The sequence below is a fragment of the Malaclemys terrapin genome, chromosome 1 (genome assembly GCF_027887155.1).
Source record: "Malaclemys terrapin pileata isolate rMalTer1 chromosome 1, rMalTer1.hap1, whole genome shotgun sequence".
NCBI classification, from domain to species: Eukaryota; Metazoa; Chordata; order Testudines; family Emydidae; genus Malaclemys; species Malaclemys terrapin.
The window spans coordinates 229,303,911-229,325,530 of NC_071505.1; the positions used below are offsets into that span (position 1 = coordinate 229,303,911).

A 21,620-nucleotide genomic window follows, 5' to 3' on the forward strand; every position below is an offset into this window, starting at 1 on the left:
TCTCTAAGGGTACGTCTATACTTACCCGCTGGTTCGGCGACAAGCAATCGATCTTCTGGGATCGATTTATCGCATCTTGTCTAGATGCGATAAATCGATCCCGGAAGAGCTCGCCGTCGACTCCGGTAATCCTGCTCCGCGAGAGGAGTAGGCAGAGTCGATGAGGGAGCCTGCCTGCCGTGTGTGAACCCGCGGTAAGTACCTTTAAGTTCGAACTAAGATACTTCGACTTTAGCTACGTTATTGACGTAGCTGAAGTTGCGTATCTTAGTTCGAACTGGGGGCTTAGTGTGGACCAGCCCTCAGAGACTGACATAAGAAAAGCAATCATATCACACACACATGGTTCTATCCTGCAAGTTACTGTGCAAAATGGACCTTTCCTCTGCCACAATGTCACTAGCACAATTGAGGCCACAGTTTGTTACAAAATGGCATCATTGTAGCAGATTTGCAAATGCATTTGTAATAAAAAATTAAATCAATGATAACTTCTAGAATAAAATGTATTCTGAGAGTTTTTTCTCAAAATTTTGTAGATAGACAAAACCTTTCACAAACTGTAATGCATTACCTTGAGGAATGAATCTGGCTTCTGCTGAATATGAAGTGTGGTTGTACATTGCTTCAACTTGGAATAATGCCCCCTTATGTATAGGAAAAGCTCTGTTTATGCTAAACATGCAGGTTTTATTGAACACCTGAAAAATAACATGTGTTTGTATTAATCCCTTGTTTTTTCATTCCCAGTTTTAACTGGTTCTAACTATGGGAAAAGCCCAAGCATAAGTCCATTGAAACCTGTAGGACGTCTCACAGTGTGTAAAGTTAAGCAAAGGTGTAAGTGTTTTCAGCGGTAGGGTCTTTGTTTGCACAGTTCGAGCTGCATGCATTGCCTCCCATATTTCTGCAGGGAAGTCTAGGGGATCTACAAAGAGAGGTGCCATGGAGTGCAACCAGTAACCTCTCCTCTCCTGCCCTCCCACCAGACTCCATGGAGTTCCTTCAACAAAGAGTATAGAAGCTTTTGCAGGGATCAAATGATGGTAGCAGCAAGCTCCCCTCTTTTCTGGAAAGGCAAGGGTAGATCTGCATCCAGAGAATTCCCTCTGTGAATGACTTCCTGGGGAAGGTTCTGAGCCTGAATATTTAATAGATGTACAGGTGTCCCCATGAATTTGCAAAACTATTGTATGCATGATCAAAAGTCTTCCAAAAGTTGGTTGTTGTCCCAAAAAGTACATAGGGACTAATTAAAGATGGTGGGAATATGATTTTTACCCCGATTATAAATATTTGCTGTCTGTAGATTTGCGCAACAATATACATTAAAAATCAATACATCCAATTATTGAAACAATTTATATTCTGGAGCTTCTCTTTACAGCCAGAAAGATTAGCAATGTTGGCCTTAATTCACCAGTATATTACTGCAGTTTTACATCCAACAGAGTCACATCAGAATAAACTGGAGTGACACAGACGGGCCATCATTTTTAAATGAAAAATTCTCGAACCCCAAGAAAACAGCGCTACGATCCCCTTTGAGATCATAGTCTTGAAAAATGAGAATCAGTGACCGAGGAAGCTGAAATGTTGAAAATGCATCCTGGTCTATGGGGAAGGCAGCTCCCATTTGAATGTAGAATGGAAGCAGGCCTGACTCAGAGTTGTAAAGATAAGGTTTTGTTTGTTCTTTTTTTAAAATGTAAATAGAAGTCTCTTGTGTTCATCATGCATTCACAGCAAGAGCTATATTCCCTGTGGCCTACTCAGGGCCAGTCTGGCTTTTTTGTCGCCCTAGGCAAAAAAGCCACCCGCCGCCCCAGCGCGGCAGGGGAGGGCGCCGAGCCCGGCCGCAGGTCCGCAATCCCCGACCGGCCGGAGCGCCGGGGGGAGGGCAGCAAGCCCACCGTGGCTCCGCTCTCCCCGGTGGCCAGAGCGCCGGGAGGAGGGAGGAGAACCCCTGGCGGCCAGAGAGCTGGGGGGAGAGCGGCGAGCCCGCCGCGGCTCTCCGCTCTCCCCGACTGGCCAGAGGACCAGAGCGGAGCGCCGCGGGGAGGGCGGCAAGCCTGGCCAGGGCCCTGCTCTCCGTAGCGGCCGGAGTGCTGCGGGGAGGGCAGCGAGCCCAGTTGCGGCCCCGCTCTTAGACCGGAGCGCCCCGCCGCGCTGCCCCCCTCCAGGCGCCGCCCCAAGCACATGCTTGGTGGGCTGGTGCCTGGAGCCGTCCCTGGGCCTACTCCCCATCATGAGATTTGACCTCCCCCTGGGCAGAATCAGTCTTACAGTAACTAGACATCTTAGGTAGTTATATGGCCCCCATCACTGTAGCATCTGATTGCCTCATAAGCTAGTGATTGTTTCCATTTTGTAGATGGGAACTGAGGCACAGAAAGACTAAGTTACTTGACCAAGGTCACACAGAGAGTCTGGGACAGAGCAGAGACAAGGTTAGTGCCCTAGCCCCTGGACCATCCTTCTGCTCTGAACGCTCTCACTGAAATCACATTCACAGCTATGGAGTGTATGAAACTGTAATGGGTATTTCTAAAACTACTATTTAAATCAGATATATTCTTTTACAGCCACTTTCCCTTAAGTCCCAAAGCTCATCTGTGGGGCCCTGCAGGATTCCAGCACTGCAGCAGGGGCAGGAGAGATCAGGGCTTGGGTAGATTCTATCCCCTCTTGGCCAAACACAAGCAAGCCAAACGAAATTTGGTAATTTGTGTGGATTACAGCCTGCAGGGGCTGTGCAGGAAAGGTTTGTGTGACAGTGTGGAAACAAGGGCCTTCTGCTTGGACACCCCTTCCCTCCAGTGGATTGTCACGGATCTGTGTGTATCTGAGGATCTGGCCAAATCACCAGCTACTTCTGTGTGAGGGCAAACCCCACTGCCAAACTGAAAGGAGGAAATTTTGCAAATGCATCTTTCCAGACTTTCTATTCCCCTACATGGCTTATTCCTGCATAGGGAAGCTTCACACACTAAGCTATCCAGGCAGTTCTAAACAAAACCTTTTTCTCCTTGTTTTAGGCAAACATTTCAGTAAATTCTCCGATTCTGAAAATAAGGCTACAGTGCTGCTGGCCCGTCGGAGAAACAGCAAGATGTGAAACAAATAAAGTTGCCCTCCTGCAGCCACGGTCTCCAAACAGTCCTTTATAACAAAGTATGCTGTCATCAGTAGGACTTTTCTGCTTTTGCTGTATCTATAAGATGCAGTGGATCACAAGAATGTGTGCTAGGAATTTCTGTATTGGATCAGACCAGTTATCCATCTGGCCCCATATCCTGTCTCTGAGAGTGGCCAGCAGTCGATGCTTCAAAGAAAGGTGCTCGCTAAATGAATGAGCTCTATATTATTAGATGTCTTCTCCCCCTGTAGGTAGGTATGGACTGATCAAGTCACCTCTTACGCTTCTCTTTGATAAGCTTAGTAGAGTGAGCTCACCAATGACTCAGCTCCCCACACTGCCTCTCTTAGGTCGCTCCTCGTGAGGACGTGCACCATGGATCCAAGGAGGCTAGTGTGGACATGTAATTACTGCAGTGGCTATAACTCACCCTAATATAGCTCAACTTATGTTTGTAGTGTAGACATACTCAGTCTTTTCCTGCAAAGCAGGTTTCCCAGACCTCAGATCATTCATGTAGCTCTATCCTGAACTCTTCAATTTTCAGCATCCTTTTGAAGTGGTGACACCAGAACTGGACACAGTATTCCAATAACAATCTCACCAATGCTGTACACAGAGCACCCTCTGCCTATTCAATATTCTCTTGCTTATATATCCAATAATCGCACTAGCGCTCTCAGAGTATGTCTACACAGCAGCTGGGAAGTTTGTCTGCCCATGCTGGAAATTATACTCATGCTATCTCTGCTCAAGCTAGCATCTAAGAATAGCAGTGGGGCTGTGGTGGTATGGACAATGGGTCAGTCTAGCTGCCTGGTGACTGGGCAGGATTGTACTTGGGTGGCGAGCCCACTCTGTCACCTATGCTGCCAAGGCCAGACTGCTATTCTTAGGCGTTAGCATGAGCAGAGCTAGGGTGTGAATGTGTACCTGCAGTGGGAATTACACCTCTCCATTGCTGTGTAGACATACCTGTGGCCCAGCGTTGCACTGGGAGCGCATGTTGAGCTGGTTTTTAACATTAACCCTATGTCCTTTTCAGGGTCACTGTTTTCTAGGATAGAGTCCCTCATTCTGTAAGTGTGACCTACATTCTGTGTTACAAGTGTATAATCTTGCATTATGTTGCATTAAAAATGCATGTTGTTTAAATGATCCCACTTCCCCCAGTCATCTACAGTGCTCTGTATAACTGACCTATCCCTATTATTTACTATTCCAACAGTTTTTACCAGCATTAAATTTACATTTTTTTCCAGATCATTGATAAAGATATTGAATGACATTGGACTAAGGGGTGTTTCTAGTTGGTCCCTTCTGATGCTATACCTCACTGTGAACTGAACCTGCCCTAATATATGTAATAAAAGTCTCCAAGAACTCTGGAAACATATTGTCATTTTCTAGGTTTTTATGATACTACAAGTGATACATATGTTTCTTCAATAAATCAAGTATATAAAAGGAAAAGAAACTACAGTTAATTGTTTCTGTTAATAAGTAAATAGAAAACTTACGTTTCCCCTGATGTAACTGTGGCCTACATGCATAGAACACCTGTATGCAGTAACAGTGACACTGCTGTCCCAGGTCAGCTTTAGTTTTCCAGGATTCAGCGTCAAGTTGGCAATGGGTGAGGATGATGACTTCGCTGTGAGTTTTATGAATTAATATCAGAGAGGATGCAATAAGATTTTTCAAAGTTTTCAGGTGCAGAGGCTAGTATTTAGCAGGCCTGTTATGACCATACATAGCGCAACTGAACGGGCAAATATCCCTAGAGTGAGATGAATTATTCCCAGTCCTTTAGATTCTCAATTAAAGTATTATACTTACACTCTGTATACACAATGACAGCATGCAACATAGGAAATAACACGACACAACTAAACAGGGAAATAAGTCCTAGAGTGGCAGCCATCTTTTTTCCTTGGAAAATGACAGGAATGAAACCTACAAGAGAAGAAACAGATGCCAAAGCACACTTAGGTTTCTGTAAAGCTTGATTTCTTTTAAGGACAGAATCAAAAACTGTTTTTATTAGTCACTAGAATCAGCTAAATACATCACACGTATGCACCAACAACAAGGCCCAATAGCTAAGACATTATGCTGGTACTTGGGAGACTGAGGGTCAAGCCCCTTCTTTGTCACAGACTCACTGTGACTTTGGGCTGGTTGCTTAGGTCCTCTGGCCCAAGGCACACAGGCATTGTGGTTCCTCGCCACTCAGTAGAATTCACAAACCCTGGGTTAGGCACCTAGGCTCTCTGTAGAATGCATGAGGAAGTCGGCTGCCTAAGAATGGGATCCATGAAAGCCTGCATGCTAGGAACTGAGCTGTCAAAGCTAGCCAATAGCAGATGCAGAGGAGAGGGATGTGTCCTGACCCCTGCCCCTTTCAGGGAGTTAGGTGCCTAAATCTAGGCTGGAGGGGAGCACCTATCTCTGCTTAGGATGTGCAGCCATGGACCCTTCTCCTGGAGCCAGGAACCTAAGCTGTTGCTTGCAAGAATGGCAGAAGTAACCTCCTAATTCTACACAAAACACAGGTGGTGGTAGCTTTATAACCTTTAGCCCTGTAGATAAGACACTCAGGTGGGAGACCCCAGTTCAGTTCTTTCCACTGCCTGCTGTGGAAAAGGGATTTGACTTTGGGTGTCCGACCTCTCCTCTGACTGCCCTAATCACTGGCTGTAGAGTCAGTCACAAACTCTCTCACCCAGTGTCTATTTCATTTTTTAATTATGTAATATGAAGTGGAACAGCTTCAACAAGAGAGATTGAGAGAGCCTCACAAGAGACTATTCCATAGTCTAGTGGTTGGGGCATGCATCTGAGGGGTGGAAAGCCCAAGTTCAAAGAAGTTCTTTTCTAAGGATGGAACTGAACCAGGGTCTTCCACATCCCAGGTGAGTGTTCTAACCAGTGGACTAAAGATTATAAGGAAGGCCACTGCTGCATCCTTCCTCCCTCAGCTTCTGTGTATGGCTTAAAGCATGCCAACTGGATTGGGCTCCGCAGGCGAGGTAGGTGGGACATTGCCTAGTTTCACCTGGTTTGAGGATTATGCAGGTGTGAGCTAGGCACTGGCTATCAGTATTGAGGCAGCGATGTACACAGCCAGAGACAGAAATTTAGACACCTTGGGGACTTTAACAGCAGAAATTTTGACACTGAACAACTTTAGGCACCTCCAGAGTTAGATGGCAGCTGAGTAGCAGTTTTGAGGATTTCTGTGGTGCCTAAATTTTGGACTTAGTCGCCTAAAGTGGGAGTTAGATGCCTAAATCCTTTTGTGGATCTGGTCCTCTCTCCCTCAGTTCCCCTTCCGTACATAGCGGATAACAGCACTGCGCTACCTCGCTGGGGTGTGGTGAGGATAAATACATTAAAGATTGTGAGGTGCTCAGATATTATGGCAACAGGGACCATCTACTTATTTCCTTTGTAAAACCTTCTGAGAGTTATAGATTAAAAGCATTTAAATAAGAGTTAGGTGTTAGCATATAGGCTTGTCAGTCTGAGATAGAATTTTGGGTTTGACTTTTTGATACTCTTATATCTTATACTAATATGTGTAAACAAAAGACAAAGACAAAGGCACTGCCCTCAAGCAGATGGGATGAAAGACATAAGAGATGGAACTAAGAGATAAGAAAACAGTATGGTGGGAGTGTAATATCTGAGCATACACTGGAAGGCTGCCTAGGTCCTCTGTCAAGCCAAGGTGAAGCAACCAGTTAGGAGGGGCAAGGGCCAGCAAGCATAAGACACATTAAAAGCCAAAGAAAGGCCTGGCCTTGGCCAGAGCACAACCTCACTCCTTATGCCTCCCATGGGGTACAAAATAGGTGGGACGAAGACCCAGACCCATGACCCTCCAAAATGGAACACGAGCATAAATTGTAAGGTGTGGGACTGTGGGCATACATTGCAGGTATGTTTGGGCTGCTAAGAAGAAGGAAGAGGGGGTGGGAATGGGGAACAGGGACATAGCAACGCTCTGCGGCGTCAGAGCTGGGAATGGGATACTGGGAAACAAGACTCTGTGGCATCAGAGTTATGTGTGCTTGCTTGGAACTAACCCCAATACACATCGCATTGCCTACACTTGGGACTTCTGGTCTTCTGCTTTCTGTCTGCGTGACAAGAACCAGGGGATGGGTAAAGGGAAAGCCCTCTAACATTAGGTATTATTAGTCTTGATGCCATCTATTATTTCATATCCCCTCTTATTCATTTCCTTTCTATTTGAAACATTCCTAGTCTTTTCAATCTCTCCTTATATGGGAATCTTTCCATGGCTCTGATTATATTTGCAGCAATTCTCTGAATCTGTCAATTTCTTCTGAGAGAAGGTGATTGGAACTGAACACAGTTTTCCAAGTGATGGCATATTATTGGTTTATATCAAAGATCGGCAATCTTTGGCATGCGGCCAGTCAGGGTCAGCCCCTGGTGGACCAGGACGGTTTGTTTACCTGCCATGTCTGCAGGTTTGGCCGATCGCGGCTCCCACTGTCCGCAGTACACCATTCCAGGCCAATGGGGGCGGCGGGAAGCAGCGGCCAGCACATCCCTCGGCCTGCACCGCTTCCCGCAGCCCCCATTGGCCTGGAACAGTGAACTGCGGCCAGTGGGAGCCGTGATTGACCGAACCTGCGGACGCGGCAGGTAAAAATAACATCCCAGCCCGCCAGGGGCTTACCGTGATGGGCCGCATGCCAAAGCTTGCCAATCCCTGGTTTATATAAATGTATTATAATATTTTCAGTATCATTTTCTTTCCCTTTACTTTTATGTCCTTACATTTGGTTTGCTTTTTCTGACCATTGATGCATATTGAGCAAAGGACTATCCACAGTGGTTATAGTTCATTTTCAACTCAGAAATGAGGAGCTGAGGTTATTATTATTATTCCTTCCAATGTGTATTATCTTGCATTTGCTGCAGTGAGCTTCATCTGGTGCCATGCTGCCCTGAATGTCCCTGACAGGAGGTTCCTGACCCTTCTCTCTGTCCTGACTAACCTAAAGAATTTTGTGCCACTTTCAGATGTGGTCACCTCACTGTTTATCCTCTTTTCCAGAATGTTATTAAACATATTAAAGACATACTAGGACTAGTATGTAACTGTAACTTGTCAGACAATGTTTTCCTACTTTGTTTCTTGCCTCTTGGCTGCTGATCCAGGAATACTCAATCCTCACCTTGGACACTTTAACTACTTTAAGAGTCGTTTGCGAGGGACTTTGTCACAGACTTTTTGAAGGTCCAAATGTATTATGCCATCTGCTGCTTCTTTATTACTTCTGTTGACATGCTGAAAACATTATAGTAAATCAGAGAGGCATGATTTTCCTTTTTAGAAGCTGGTCCTTTGAACCTAACATGTTCATACAGGTATATTTTAATTCTGTTTTTAATTGCAATTTTAACCGATTTACCTGGGACTAAAGTTAGATTTCCTAATTTATAATTCCTTATATCTCCCTTAGTACTATTTTTGAAAGAGTGGTGCCCTCTAGTATGATAGCAAATTTTAATGAGCGATTGTATACTCATTAGCCTCCCAGCCACTTCATTCTTACTCTTGGGTTTATACCCTCTCATCCTGTTGACTTATTGCTCCTCAGTTTATCAATTTGTTCCAGCACCGTCTCTTTTTACACCTCAGCCTCTTTCAGTACCTCATCTTTATTACTTGTAAAGAGTAAATGTCCCCTCATGACCCTTTCTGGTGAAGAATGGTGCAAAGAAATAGTTTTGTTTCTTTGCAATGCCCTTTTTCTCCCTAATCGCTCCCTTTACTCCCTGGTAGTTGAGTGGACACACCAATTCATTCACAGACATCCTGCTTTTGACACATTTAAATTATTTCTTATTTTTTTAATGTCTTTACCAACTGCTATTTAAAATCCGACTTAGCCCACTTAATACCATTTTACTTTGTACCTGGCATAGTGCTTTCAACTGACTTCATTTGGATGATTTCTATTTTCTGAAGGAAATATGTGTGGAGAAATAAAATCTTGTATCTTGCCATTTTTTTTTCTTATCTACCTGCTTCCTTTTTTGTTTAGGACGATTCAGAGTCTCCGTTGTCTTTGTTAAATAAATAACCTCCATACTAGATCTAAGGATTTTTACTTTTTCACTTGTGACTTTAGGGACTTTTTGACTAGCTTTCTGTTTTGATCTCCAGCTACCAGAACAGCTCCTTGGGGCCACTTGGCTACAGCATAATTTTTGATAACATCCCTTACATAGACCCTGCCCAGTGTAAAGACAGCCAGAGGGTTATTTCTGGAAGCACCTCTTGCACTGTGAGCCCCTTAGCAGCAACCAGGGTCAGGATGCACAGAACTATATCCCTTCAAATCCCCGGTTTAAAGGTTCAGGCAAAGGGGAGACTACAGCCTAGTGTGGGAATCTTCCCTTTCTACATCTTCTGCAGCCCACCCCTCTAAACCAATGAAGTCTTCCCTCTACATCTCTCCCAGCTGTGCTCAGGGACACCACATTGCCTCTGTACTCTGAGGTCCTACACAATTCCTTTTTCTTTATAAAGTATTTCTTTACTTGTGTTCACTTAATCATTCTTGATATTTGCAGATTTGCAAGAAGTGATTGCTTTAGTACAAATTAGAATTAATTACTTAAAAATCACTAGGTAATTCCCAACAAAAATTATCTGGAGTTACTCAGTACCTGTTAGAAATGATTTAGGTTTATATTACTAAAACAATTCTCTTGTCATTTATTAGTGACTAAATAATTCTAGGCAATTATTTAATACATGCCAAGTAATAAGTTTGCTGGGAGTTAATAATTAGAAACGGAGTAATTTTTAACAAATATTAAACAATTCTGAGCAATTCTAAGTAACTACTGGTAAATGACAAGTAGCTATTTTGCCTGATATCCAGTAATTAATACATTTTGAGGTTTGGAGGTTTATATTTTTAATGGGGTTGCTGGGTGTAAGCTGGATTTGAATTTCAGATTTAAGTTCTAGTCCAAATTTAGTAAAAAAAAAAAAAAAAGAGAGAGCGAGAGAGCGAGCGAGAGAGACAAAAATTTCACTGTGTTCTCCAGACTGTTTAATTTTGAAAGAGTTATTTTTGCACTTTAATAGGAGGGTAGAAGTAGATCACACCTCCACTTATCTTACAGCCTTCTTTCATCCCCTCATTATTCTGCTACATCTCTCTTTTCTGACCCCTCTTCTACTCTTGCTATGGCTTTGATCCTGCAAAGATTCACACATCTGCTTAACTTCACCTGCATGAGTAGTCGCAGTGAAATTAAGTTCATGCGTAAGTGTCTTAGACTCAGTGGGCCAAATCGATAGGTAATATATGAGAGAGTGTAAATAACATGTTGGCAAGTAGGTGCAAGTCTAAGTTTGTGTAACAACACTGAACAGACCCACGTTACACCTGCTTAGACTCCCTAAGAGTCAGTTAGACTCGCATCTAAATTTGGTTCCGAGTGGCTAATTATGGAATACTAAACAAGAGCTCCATTATTTCACTCTTCTCATAGGAAATTGAATTTCCTCAAAGACAGTGATACTTAGACTGAGGCTCGTGAGCCACTAGTGGCTCTTTAATTTGTCTCCTGCATCTCTCTGCAGCATATGATATTAAAACACGATGTGATTTAATTATTAACCAATCTAAGTTATTAACCAATCAGGATGCTTTTACTAGGTTATTAACCAATTGCATTTGATAAAATAATAATATTTGGTCAGTCATTTTGCTGTGATTTTTATATACACCTCTATCCCGATATAACGCTGTCCTCGGGAGCCAAAAAATCTTACCGCGTTATAGGTGAAATCGTGTTATATCGAACTTGCTTTGATCTGCCGGAGTGCGCAGCCCCGCCTCCCCCGGAGCACTGCTTTACCGTGTTATATCCGAATTCGTGTTATATCAGATCGCGTTATATCGGGGTAGAGGTGTATATATATTTCCCCTGTCATACTATTTAAATATGAATATATTGTACTACAGTAAATGAAACAATGAAGTCACACAGCTGTGGCTCTTTTGGGTAATGTTGATCGCTAATTTGTCTCCTGAACTACTGAAGTTTGAGTATTATTGTTCTAGGAGGAGAAAACTTTTCTTTCCTTCAGTACCTGTTTTGCTGTTAAAGGAGATTTTCTCCTTAGAAAAACAATTACAGTTCAAAGAAACAACAATAATTACTGGAATTTTTGGTCATGATAAGAAAAGTTCTTCTCTTACGTAAGATTTTAATTGCTCTCAGGGGAGGTTAATCATCGCAATCTCAAGGAAATGGAAATATGAGGTTTTTATTCTGTGAATTTTTTTTCTTAAGGCCTTTCTACAGTACAATTTACAATCATTTCAGGAGAAATGTGATGAAAGTGAGAATACTCTGGAATATGTTTATGAGCAATATGCCGCTCCCTGTTGGGCTTGAGATTGTTACCCACTGGGACAGAGGGATTAAAATATGTCTCCTGGAACTGAGCAGGAGGTCTGAGGTATCTGGGTCACCTAGCTGTCTGTGGTAATATGAATGCACCATCAAGAGCTGGTTGGAATCAACACATACCAATGGAGGATCCAGAAAAGACAACAGGAACCCCAGTGTCTGAATATTAACACTAAACCACAGGAGGTTCTGGCAAGCTGAACATGTGAACAAGCATGTCTGTGTCCAGAGATCAAAGATGAGAGGTGATAGGAGATTGCGTTAGGACAAGGTTCACAGACACACAGGAGCCATTCAGGACTCAGAGTGAAAGGGACACACACACACGGATGCTAGGGCAGACTAGCTTGGTGGAGCCCTGGCTTCAGCCAGTATGACTCTGTCTTACCCTTTGTCTCTCTTTGCTAGTCTAAGGACTTCCCAACACTCTTTCCCAGTTGACTATTAAAACTCATTGCATTTTAGAAAGGCTGCCTGATGTTGCTGCAAATACTTAATGAAGGACATTGATCCCTAAAGAGGGTAAAATGTCTGAACAAATGTCTATCTTAGTCAGACTCTCTGTTCAGAGCTCATGGTGAGAAACGGGAGGGGTGGAGCCTGAAGGCCCAGTGTCAGAGGTGCTGAGGCTGTGTGGCCTATCCTGGAGGAAAAGTGGGACTCCTTGGGGGTATGGAGCACGGAAGAGGTACTCCCAGGAGACTACTTCAAGTCTGGGGCACAGCACAGTCCCTGGAGATCCATGATAACTGGTTACAACTCATTACAATTTTGTAGTGCAGACAGAATCATAGCCGTATCCTCAAGCTATATTAGAACCTTAAACATTTCCACAGGGCACCCCGCATTTCAGGGAAAGTAGTTTCGTACCCCTGTTCTTCAAAGCCATGTTAAACCCAGGCTGGGACAGCCAAGATATACTGTTACTGCAGTGCAGACAGACCATTGCCGAGACCATGTCTTTTTAAACACTGCAGAATCATTCTCATGACATCATTATGTGGCAACAATACGGGCACAGCTGCTGGGATGAGAGTTTGCCAAAGCTTCAGTACGAATCACACAGAGTGCTACAGCTCAACAGAAAGTTGTGAAAATTTGACACAAAAGATGTTTTCTATCTCTCTCCAATGATGTGCTCAGGAATCTTAGATCTATTGGTCCCTCTTCTCAGCTATTCCTAACCATCCCTCTCTTGCTCATCTGCATCCCACTTGATCCCTCTTTCCCTTCCCTCCCTAATTTCTTGTTTCTCTTTGCTTTGTTTTCATTCCTCTTTGTTCCCACTTGTCATTCCTCTCCTACCTTCAAAATCTCACTCTCCCCCTGCTTAGCTCATCCACCATGATGCTAGCCATGATTTTGCAAGCAAAGTGCATGTTTTTATGATGCTGCTGTTGGAAACATTCACAGGCAGCACTGCAGAAAGGACTTTGCCCCACCACTGAACAAGAAACAGCGCTGTAAACTCCATTCTCAGGATCAGGACATGTTGGGAAATTCATTGGGGGTAATCCTGGGGCCTTTAAAAGTTCACTCTTCTTTTTTTTAAATAACATGTTATGGGGTGAATACAGGGCCACAAAAAGTCCCTATTTCGCCTTAGCAACTTTACAAGTATCATGACCCCTTTTACAGTCTGCTCAAGGTGAGGAGCAAGGCCTTGCATCACTTTGAGTCAGCTATTGGTACAGTACTAGTGTAAATAGGGCTCCTTTATAGCTAACTGGCCATTACTGGTGTGGCACTGGTATCTCTAGAGTCTGCCTGAAATAGAGCGCCTCCCTCCCCGGTTAATCCTGCCGTATTGTCAGCAGAGGCATGACTAGCTGGAACCCCCTCAGGGTAAACTAGAGCGAGCTGCTGGAGGGCATTTTCAGTGAGAGCTTCTTGGCTCTGGCACTTGCTTCCCTTGTTCTGCTGATAGGCTGAGTGGAGCTGAGGAAAGTTTACAGTTCACTGGCAATTTCAAAAGATAAAATAAAATCATCATGGGTCATGCCAAAAATGATTTTTTTTTAAATGTTTGGGGAATCAAAAAATAAATAATAATTTCAGGTTACATGAAATATTTCACTTGACCCAAAGCTGAACATTTCATTTCGACCAAATCTGCAGTTTTCATCAAATAGAAGTTTTGACTGAAAAATTTCACCTAGCTCTAGTCCTGAGTCTGTTGACTGTTAGATATGCTGCAAAGGCCATCTATCTATTGGGCCTTTCAGGGAGAGTATAAGGTTTGAATGGGATGGGGGTTGTGAGTGGGATATACTTTTGTATATAATTTCATTTTGTGATGTGTGGACTATGGGTTGCTGCTTGTGTGATTATTCTTTGGATGGACTGTTGTTTTAAATACCCTCCAGGTCACCTAGAGCTGGGGAGAGGCCTTTGAAAAATTTAAATAAAAATAAATAAAATGCACAAATAAGTGGAAGAGCCATGGACTTGCACTGCATTCCTAATGTACATACTGCCCTCTTTGAAACCATGCATTTATATGTTACCTTCTGTTATTAACTATGGACTGGTCTACATTAGGAAATTAGGTCATTAGAACAACTTTGCTCAGCAGTGTGAAAAATCCATACCCAGCAGCGATGCCGTCAAACCGACCTAACCCCAGTGTAGACAGTGCTAGGCCAATGGGAGAGCCCTTCCTGTTGGCGTAGGTAGACTTTTCATTGAAGTGCTACAGCAGCCCAGCTGCAGTGGTGAGCTGTGTTGCTGCAGCATTTTAAGTGTTGACAGGCCCTATTACTATTATTTTTATATGTTTTCAGTAGCACCCACAATGTGCTAAGCAAAAAGAGAATTTATACTCTTAAGCAGACAAAACAAAGAGGACCAAACAGCAAGATGGAGGGTCTGGGAAGGATGTACGCCACACAAGCAGTGTGGGGAGGTGGTAATTAGCCATGTTCTGATTGGGGACTCTTGTTAAAACAAGGTTTGGGTTTTTTTAAACTAGTATAAAATATATTGACTTTTCCCAGGTAACTCCCAACCTTGCCACAATCAGCTGGTTAGTTTCTTGTCGGCTCTACAATAGAAGTGGGTCTTCGGGAGGGACTTCAGTATGAAAAGGATCAGTTAAGAAAAGGTGTTTCACGCATAGGGAAAGGCATAGAGGAAAATGTGGAGATGCTTGTGGGAAAAGTATCCAAACAGGGCAACAAGACGAGCATTACTGGTAGAGTGAAAGGGATGAGGTGGATGCAGTGATATGGAAATAATAATCCAAATCTATCTCAGCTTTCCCTCAGGACCCAGGCTAAGATAGGAAAAGATCTTGGAAATGTTAGTTCTTAATAGGAGACATCCTGCTGGAATGGATGTGTCCATTTTCCCCAGATTGATTCCGGTTCTCCTTTGGTGAGATTGTACAGTAGTGATTAACTGATTCCAATAGCCCTATATGCAACTTTCAAGTAATGAGGACTATCATTACTGTGGTCACTATCACAGGGTAAGTAGGATCAGCTTGGCTTTCATATGGGAGCAAATATCAACAAATTCATTTTATTTGGTCTTTAATGAGAGAGCACCATCTGTGGAAAAAGAAAGGGATAGAAGACCTACTTTTAGATTCTAATTCCTAGTTCTGCCACTGACCAGTTGTGCAACCTTGGGCAAGTCACTCATGCCTCTTTTACCCATCTAAAAGACTATAAAAACATAGAACTGGAAGGGACCTCCTGCGTCATCAAATCCAGTCTGTTGCTATCACAGGCAGCCCTGGCCTACAATCCCATTAATAAACTCCATTTTGAAACCATTCAGATTTCTTGCCCCCAGTACTCCTATCGGGAGGCTGTTCCAGAACCTCTCTCTTCTGATGGTTATAATTAGGTGCTGTCAAACTATTAAAAAATTAATCATGATTAATCACGCAATTAATCGCCTGCCCCGGCCCCACTCAGCTCCCGGAAGCGACCACTGCAGCCCCTGGGGGCAGGGGTTTCCCTCCACACACTGCTCCTGCCTGCAGGCACCGCCTCTGCAACTCCCATTAGCCAGGAATGGGGAGCGGTGACCAATGGAAGCTGCGGGGGAGCAGCCAGAGATAACTGCGGCCCGGCGGGAGGCCACACCCCAACCCGCAGATCTGAGTCCCACCCCAGAGTCAGCACCCCATATCTCCTCGTGCACCCCAAACGCCCTCCTGTACCCCAAGCCCCAGCCCTCAGGCCCTCCCAGAGCCAGCACCCTATACCCCTTCCTTCACCCCCAATACTCTGCCCCAGCCCTGACCCCCCTCCCAGATCCAGTACCCCGTATCCCCTCCTTCTCCCCAATCTCCTACCTGAGCCTGGTGAAAGTGAGTGTGGGGGGGAGAATGAGCTACGGGGTGGGTAAGGGGGGATGGAGTGAGCAGGGCGGGACTTTGGTGTAGGGGCGGGGCCCTCGGGGAAGTGGTGAGGTAGATCTTGGGTTGCCCTTAAATTCAAAAGTGATCTTGAGCGTAAAAAGTTTGTAGACCACTGGTTTAGCATATCTGGCACATAAATACCTTGCAATGCTGGCTATAAAAGTGCCATGCAAATGCCTGTTCTCACTTTCTGGTGACATTGTAAATAAGAAGCCGGCAGCATTATCTCGTGTAGCGATTGGCTGAACAAGAAGTAGGACTGAGTGGACTTGTAGGCTCTGAAGTTTTACATTGTTTTGTTTTTGTGTGCAGTTATGTAACAAAAAAAAATCTACATTTGTAAGTTGCACTTTCAGGACAAAGAGATTGCACTACAGTACTTTTATGAAGTGAACGGAAAAATACTATTTATTTTGTTTATCATTTTTACAGTGCAAATATTTATAATAAAATATAATATACACTTTTATTTCAGTTACAACACAGAAACAATATACATAAATGTAGAAAAACCTCCAAAATATTTAATAAATTTCAATTGATATTCTTTTGTCTAACAGTGCGATTAAAAATGCGATTAATCACGATTAAAATATCTTAATCATGATTAATTTTTTTGAGTTAATCGCGTGAGTTAACTGTGATTAATCAACAGCCCTAGTTATAATGCTTCTAATTTCCAGCCTGAATTTACTGATGGCTAGTATTTACAGAAAGCAATCATATCCCCTCTCAGCCTTTGCTTTGATAGGCTACACAAGCCAAGTGGAGTCTCTCCTTCTAAGATAGGCTTGCCATTCCGCTGATCTGCACCTGTTCCAGCGGAATTCCTCTTTCTTGAACATGGGTAACCAGAATTGTACACAGAATTCCAAATGAGGGCTTAGCAGTGCCTTGTACGATGGCATTCAGACTTCTCTATCTCAAATAGAAATGCCATTTATAAAATAAGGATAATAATACTTACCTTACAGAGGTGTTTTGTGGATAAATGGATGTATATAAATTGCTTTGGGATGCTAAGAGCACCATATATGTGCAACATCCACTATTACAGGATTTAAATGAAATTAAAAGCCAGGATACATATCAGTCATTGAAATATACATTCAATTCATGTGATCTTAGCTCTAACTCTTTAGAGCTAAGATCATGTGTAGTAAAGGCCGTGATCAAGTGTCTTGATGTTTTTGGTCTTTTGGCCTCGGGATTCAATTCATGCTATTCCTAGAACTGATTCACTCTATGGAGCGATCTGCAACTTACCAAACACAAACCTATGTACAGGAGACAATATACAAATGCTTCCAGTTAGATTATTTTTTAAAAGAAGAAAGAGATAGCAACCTTTCTTCTGGATACACAAAATAGATGTCAGACAAAATAAAGCAACCCAACAGACGAGGGAAAATATTGCTAATGTTTTTCCTGGACCTGGCAGGCAGTGCTGGGAATCTGATCACTCACTTTACTCACATTTAGATATGTATCCTTATGAGCCTTAAGATCATAAATCATAAATAATTATGTGTCATCACAATTTTGGCTAAGACCATCCTCAAATCTGCACTTGGAGGTAGATGAACTCAATCTAAGATAGCTTTTTTTTTTCCATTGCAAATGTTTGTGTTATGTCATAGGAGCCTTGAGAAATAAAAATATCAATAAAAAAACCCAAACAATCAAACAAACAAACAAAGACAAAAACTAGCTTACCTCCTCCTTGCAAAAGGCTGGTATCTTGTTTAAGTTAGGGTTTGGGGTCTGAGACTCAGAGATGATTGAAATGCTTGAGACTGAAGCTGTCGTACTGCCGCGACAATATCATTGCATAGTATCCGATTCATGGGAGGTGTTGCAAGACTGATATTGAGACAGTTCTTTGGGTCATTTCCTTCGCAGTTTCCGGAACTTCTTCAATATCCTTGTTTGCAGAATATAATGTTTTTCCTGGACCTGGCAGGCAGTGCTGGAAATCTGCAGAATATAAAGAATTTCACACAAAATGAACATCAAGTTAATTAATAATACACCCTCTTCCCATTTCATCCAGTCCATTTGTGCCTTTGGGTCTACCCTTGGATGTAAACCTACATATAGAAAATTGATCTCCTACAAATAAGCCTGCTTCCACAAACAATACTTTGCCTGTAAGTTCTTCTCACCAAAAGAGCTTTCTGTTCCAATAAGTATCTTATCAGACAGGACCAATGCAAACACAGCAGTATAATTGTGTGTAACAGGATCAAGGCACCTCAGTGCATCTGTTTAACAAAGATCTACACTGAATTGTGAAACAAACATTAGTATTTATTACTATTATCATATCAAATCAAAAATACTGCTTGGATAACACGTAAACAATAGTATAGATGGCTGAACTTTAAATATGCACCCCTGGGATTGCTTCCCCTCTCACATGGATTTCACACATGTGAAATTGCATTACCTTCATTCGAGTCACTCCTGACTAGAATTACTCTTTCGTGTACACGTGAGGAGAACCAGGTCCAACAACTTGAAATACTAACTTGCACATATATTTAGAAGTAAAAATGAACATTGGTTTATTAGGAGTTGCGCCACAGTTCGGGATGTGTGTTGTATCTGTTCGTAATCATAAAAACTCCATTTAATATGAGAAAAAAATTGATTTGAAACATACTATCATAAGTATGATCATAAATACAATCTTTATTCTTCATTCAGTGCCCATTCATTTCAGGGGATTTAGAACAGTACATAATATTTCCTATTTGTGTCCTACAAATCTCACTACAGGAAAAATTATGCCAAGTGCTGTACACACATATAATAACCATAATACCATCACTGCCGCAAAGAGCTTACAATCTATACCATATCTCTGCATTTCTCTGCTTTTGTCACTTTTAAGTCTTCTCAACCTTAATTTTGTTTGTTTATGGTTTTTAGTCTTTAATATTCTGGGGGCTATTACCATAATAAAAAAAACATGTATATTTACAGGTAACTCACATATCTACATTGCATTTTATATCTAATGGCAGGAGAAAATGCAAACAGACCAATCTCCACAAACCTGCAGTGCTTTTGGCTGCTTGGATCTCCTACAGTTGGATTCTCAACAGCAACTTTTCCCTCTATACAAATTCAAGCAGATGTTTCCTCTTCTTCAGGGTTTCAATTCCTCACTTTCAGCCACAACAACAATGGCGAGGGGCCTGCCGGATATTATTCACTGAGCCAACTTCATCATGGTAGCTGCAGAAGTAAGATTCTTCCTCCCCCTCTTTCCTTCTCCTCCTCACATCATCTCATCCTGAGTTGTTTATGAACCAGATTCTGATCTCACATGGAGTAAAGCTGGAGTAACTCCAGAACGGATTTACTCTGGCTTTACACCAGCATAACTGAAAACAGAATCTGCTCCTATATATACATAGAATAAACCCCCTCTTCCCCTCCCCCACACATTAAAAGAAGATTATTTTGGTTGCAAGCACTTGACCTCCCGTGTGTCAATTCTGTGCCCTGAATAAGACTGGGATTCTGTGGAAAAAAAGGTAGCATATGATCATGTAATTAAAGACTGTATTATAATGCATACACACAAGGGAGCAGAAACAGGTTGCACAGGCAACCATAAATCTTGCATTTCCTAACTTTCAAGTAGTTGACTGGCCAACCTAAATAACATTTGTAATGTATTTTAATGTAACTTCCTAGGTCTTTTTTGTTTTAATAGGAAATAAGAGAATATCAAATTATATTATGTACCGACCATCCCCTCATAAATTATCATGAGGGCTGAACCCTAATTTTTCAGTACCACAGTACAAGCTATTACCACTCGAGCTACAGCCTAACCACAGGAGCTACAAGTATATCCTGGGGGCTTATCTACACACCAGTCTGCACCTAAATCACTAAATCAGGTTTAGTTCACAGCTTTTATTATTTTGGTGCAAGTCTGTGTGAAAATTTGGAATAAAAGTGTCTGATTTTGATTTTGCTTGTCAGTCTAGAGCACTTTTATTCTGACTTTCACTGAAATAACAAATGGTGTGAATTAAAAGTGACAGTTATTTCAGTGCAAGTTTGTGTGTAGACCAGCTTTCACATGACACTGCAGCAGAAAGCCACAAAAGATCTTGGTTTCAAATACAAAGTAATGAGACTGTCTTCCAGAATCTCAGAGTTGAGATGTAGTGGAAAGTTAGCAACAGTCACTATTATTACTACACCTCTACCTCGATATAACGCTACTCGTTTTAACACGAATTTGGATATAACGTGGTAAAGCAGCGCTCCGGGGGAGTGAGGCTGTGCACTCTGGCGGAGCAAAGCAAGTTTGATATAACATGGCTTCACCTATAATGCAGTAAGATTTTTTGGCTCCCAAGGACAGCATTATATCGAGGTAGAGGTGTATTTCCATTGCTGTTATGCCACCATGCTTCCAGTACAACTGTACCCCAGGAGCACACTGCTTCAACTTTCCCTGTTTCCAGGATTTACCAGGTTATAGCTCCCAAAAGGTATCCAACAGACCTGCCTTTCTCATGGCATCTGGCAAACCAGACACCTTTTCCTCCACTCGGATCATCCCATGGCACTGTCCACTTCATCACCTGTCACAGTTCAAAGTGGGAGGAATTGTCTAAAGAAACAGAAAAGCAGATATAAGAAACCAGGTTCCAGACATCCAACATCTATACACTGCACAGGACCACTGTCAAGGCACAGGTCAGAAGCAGATAGCACAAAGCAACACAAACGAAAGCTGAGGCTGAACAATGCAAGATCTGCTGCTAATAATAAACAATACATGACTTCATCGGCAATTAAGCACCCAATATACCTGGATCACCAAGACCTGGTGAATCATTACCATTCTTCACTGACCTTGGCCACTGGTCCTCAAATGGTCCCTTCCTCTCCATTGCCCACACACTTCTCCCTCGTTTTCTGACCCCCTGCACCGTATGAAGAGGGAGTGGAAACCTGAGTGTTGATGGCAGTGGGGGAAAAAAAGGCTGAATCAAACAGGATGAAACATAATGAATTTTTCAAAGCCTATGTTGAGGCTGTCTTACAGGCTAAACATATTTTTCTATCAGCCTCTGAGGAAGCAGCCAAATCCTGCCCCACGGAGCTACCCAGGGTGGTAAACCTTTTCATCAATCATGTATACCTACAACCTGCCACAAAACTGTGCACAAGTGCTCTGAAAAACTATTATTCCACTTAGCTGAAAAGAATACGCACATTTGGGAAGCCTTCTCAAACAGCATGGATCTGCTTTACCTGTACTTACCAAACAGCCCACCTGCCTTCCCAGAATTCAGTGCATTCACTTATCAAGAAGTTCTGGACATCCTAGAGGAGTCTTGACCCAAGACTTGTGAACCTGACCCATGCCCTTCCTGGCTTCTGAAAGACAGTCATGAAAAACTGGTGCTACTCCTGATGGAAATAGATAATGTATCATTTACAGAAGGAATCTTCCCTTTCTCCTTCAAACATACAGTAGTCCAATCAACACTGAAAAAACCCATCCTGGATGCATCAGTTCTATCCAAATACTGCCCAGTATCAAACCTCTTGTTCCTGAGAAGTTCATGGAGAAGCTAGCCAAAGGCCAAC

The 21,620-nt window shown here is 42.6% G+C and overlaps 1 protein-coding gene across 3 annotated transcripts in view; it reads right to left on the bottom strand.

Moving 5' to 3' along the window:
* LOC128825813 (granulocyte-macrophage colony-stimulating factor receptor subunit alpha-like) overlaps window positions 1-17,930 on the bottom strand; it is a 35,812-nt gene extending 17,882 nt beyond the window's left edge. Inside the window, exons 1-3 of one of the 3 annotated variants that reach the window (XM_054008622.1) lie at window positions 17,709-17,926; window positions 4,979-5,095; window positions 575-701 (exon numbers count right to left, since the gene is read on the bottom strand). In XM_054008622.1, the coding sequence (XP_053864597.1) occupies window positions 575-701; window positions 4,979-5,002 (151 nt within the window). In that variant the 5' untranslated portion in view covers window positions 5,003-5,095; window positions 17,709-17,926. Of the gene's footprint in view, window positions 1-574; window positions 702-4,659; window positions 4,794-4,978; window positions 5,096-17,708 lie in introns of those variants that run through there. The other 2 variants (XM_054008639.1, XM_054008630.1) reach the window with 2 other exon arrangements.
* Window positions 17,931-21,620: the final 3,690 nt, after the last annotated feature.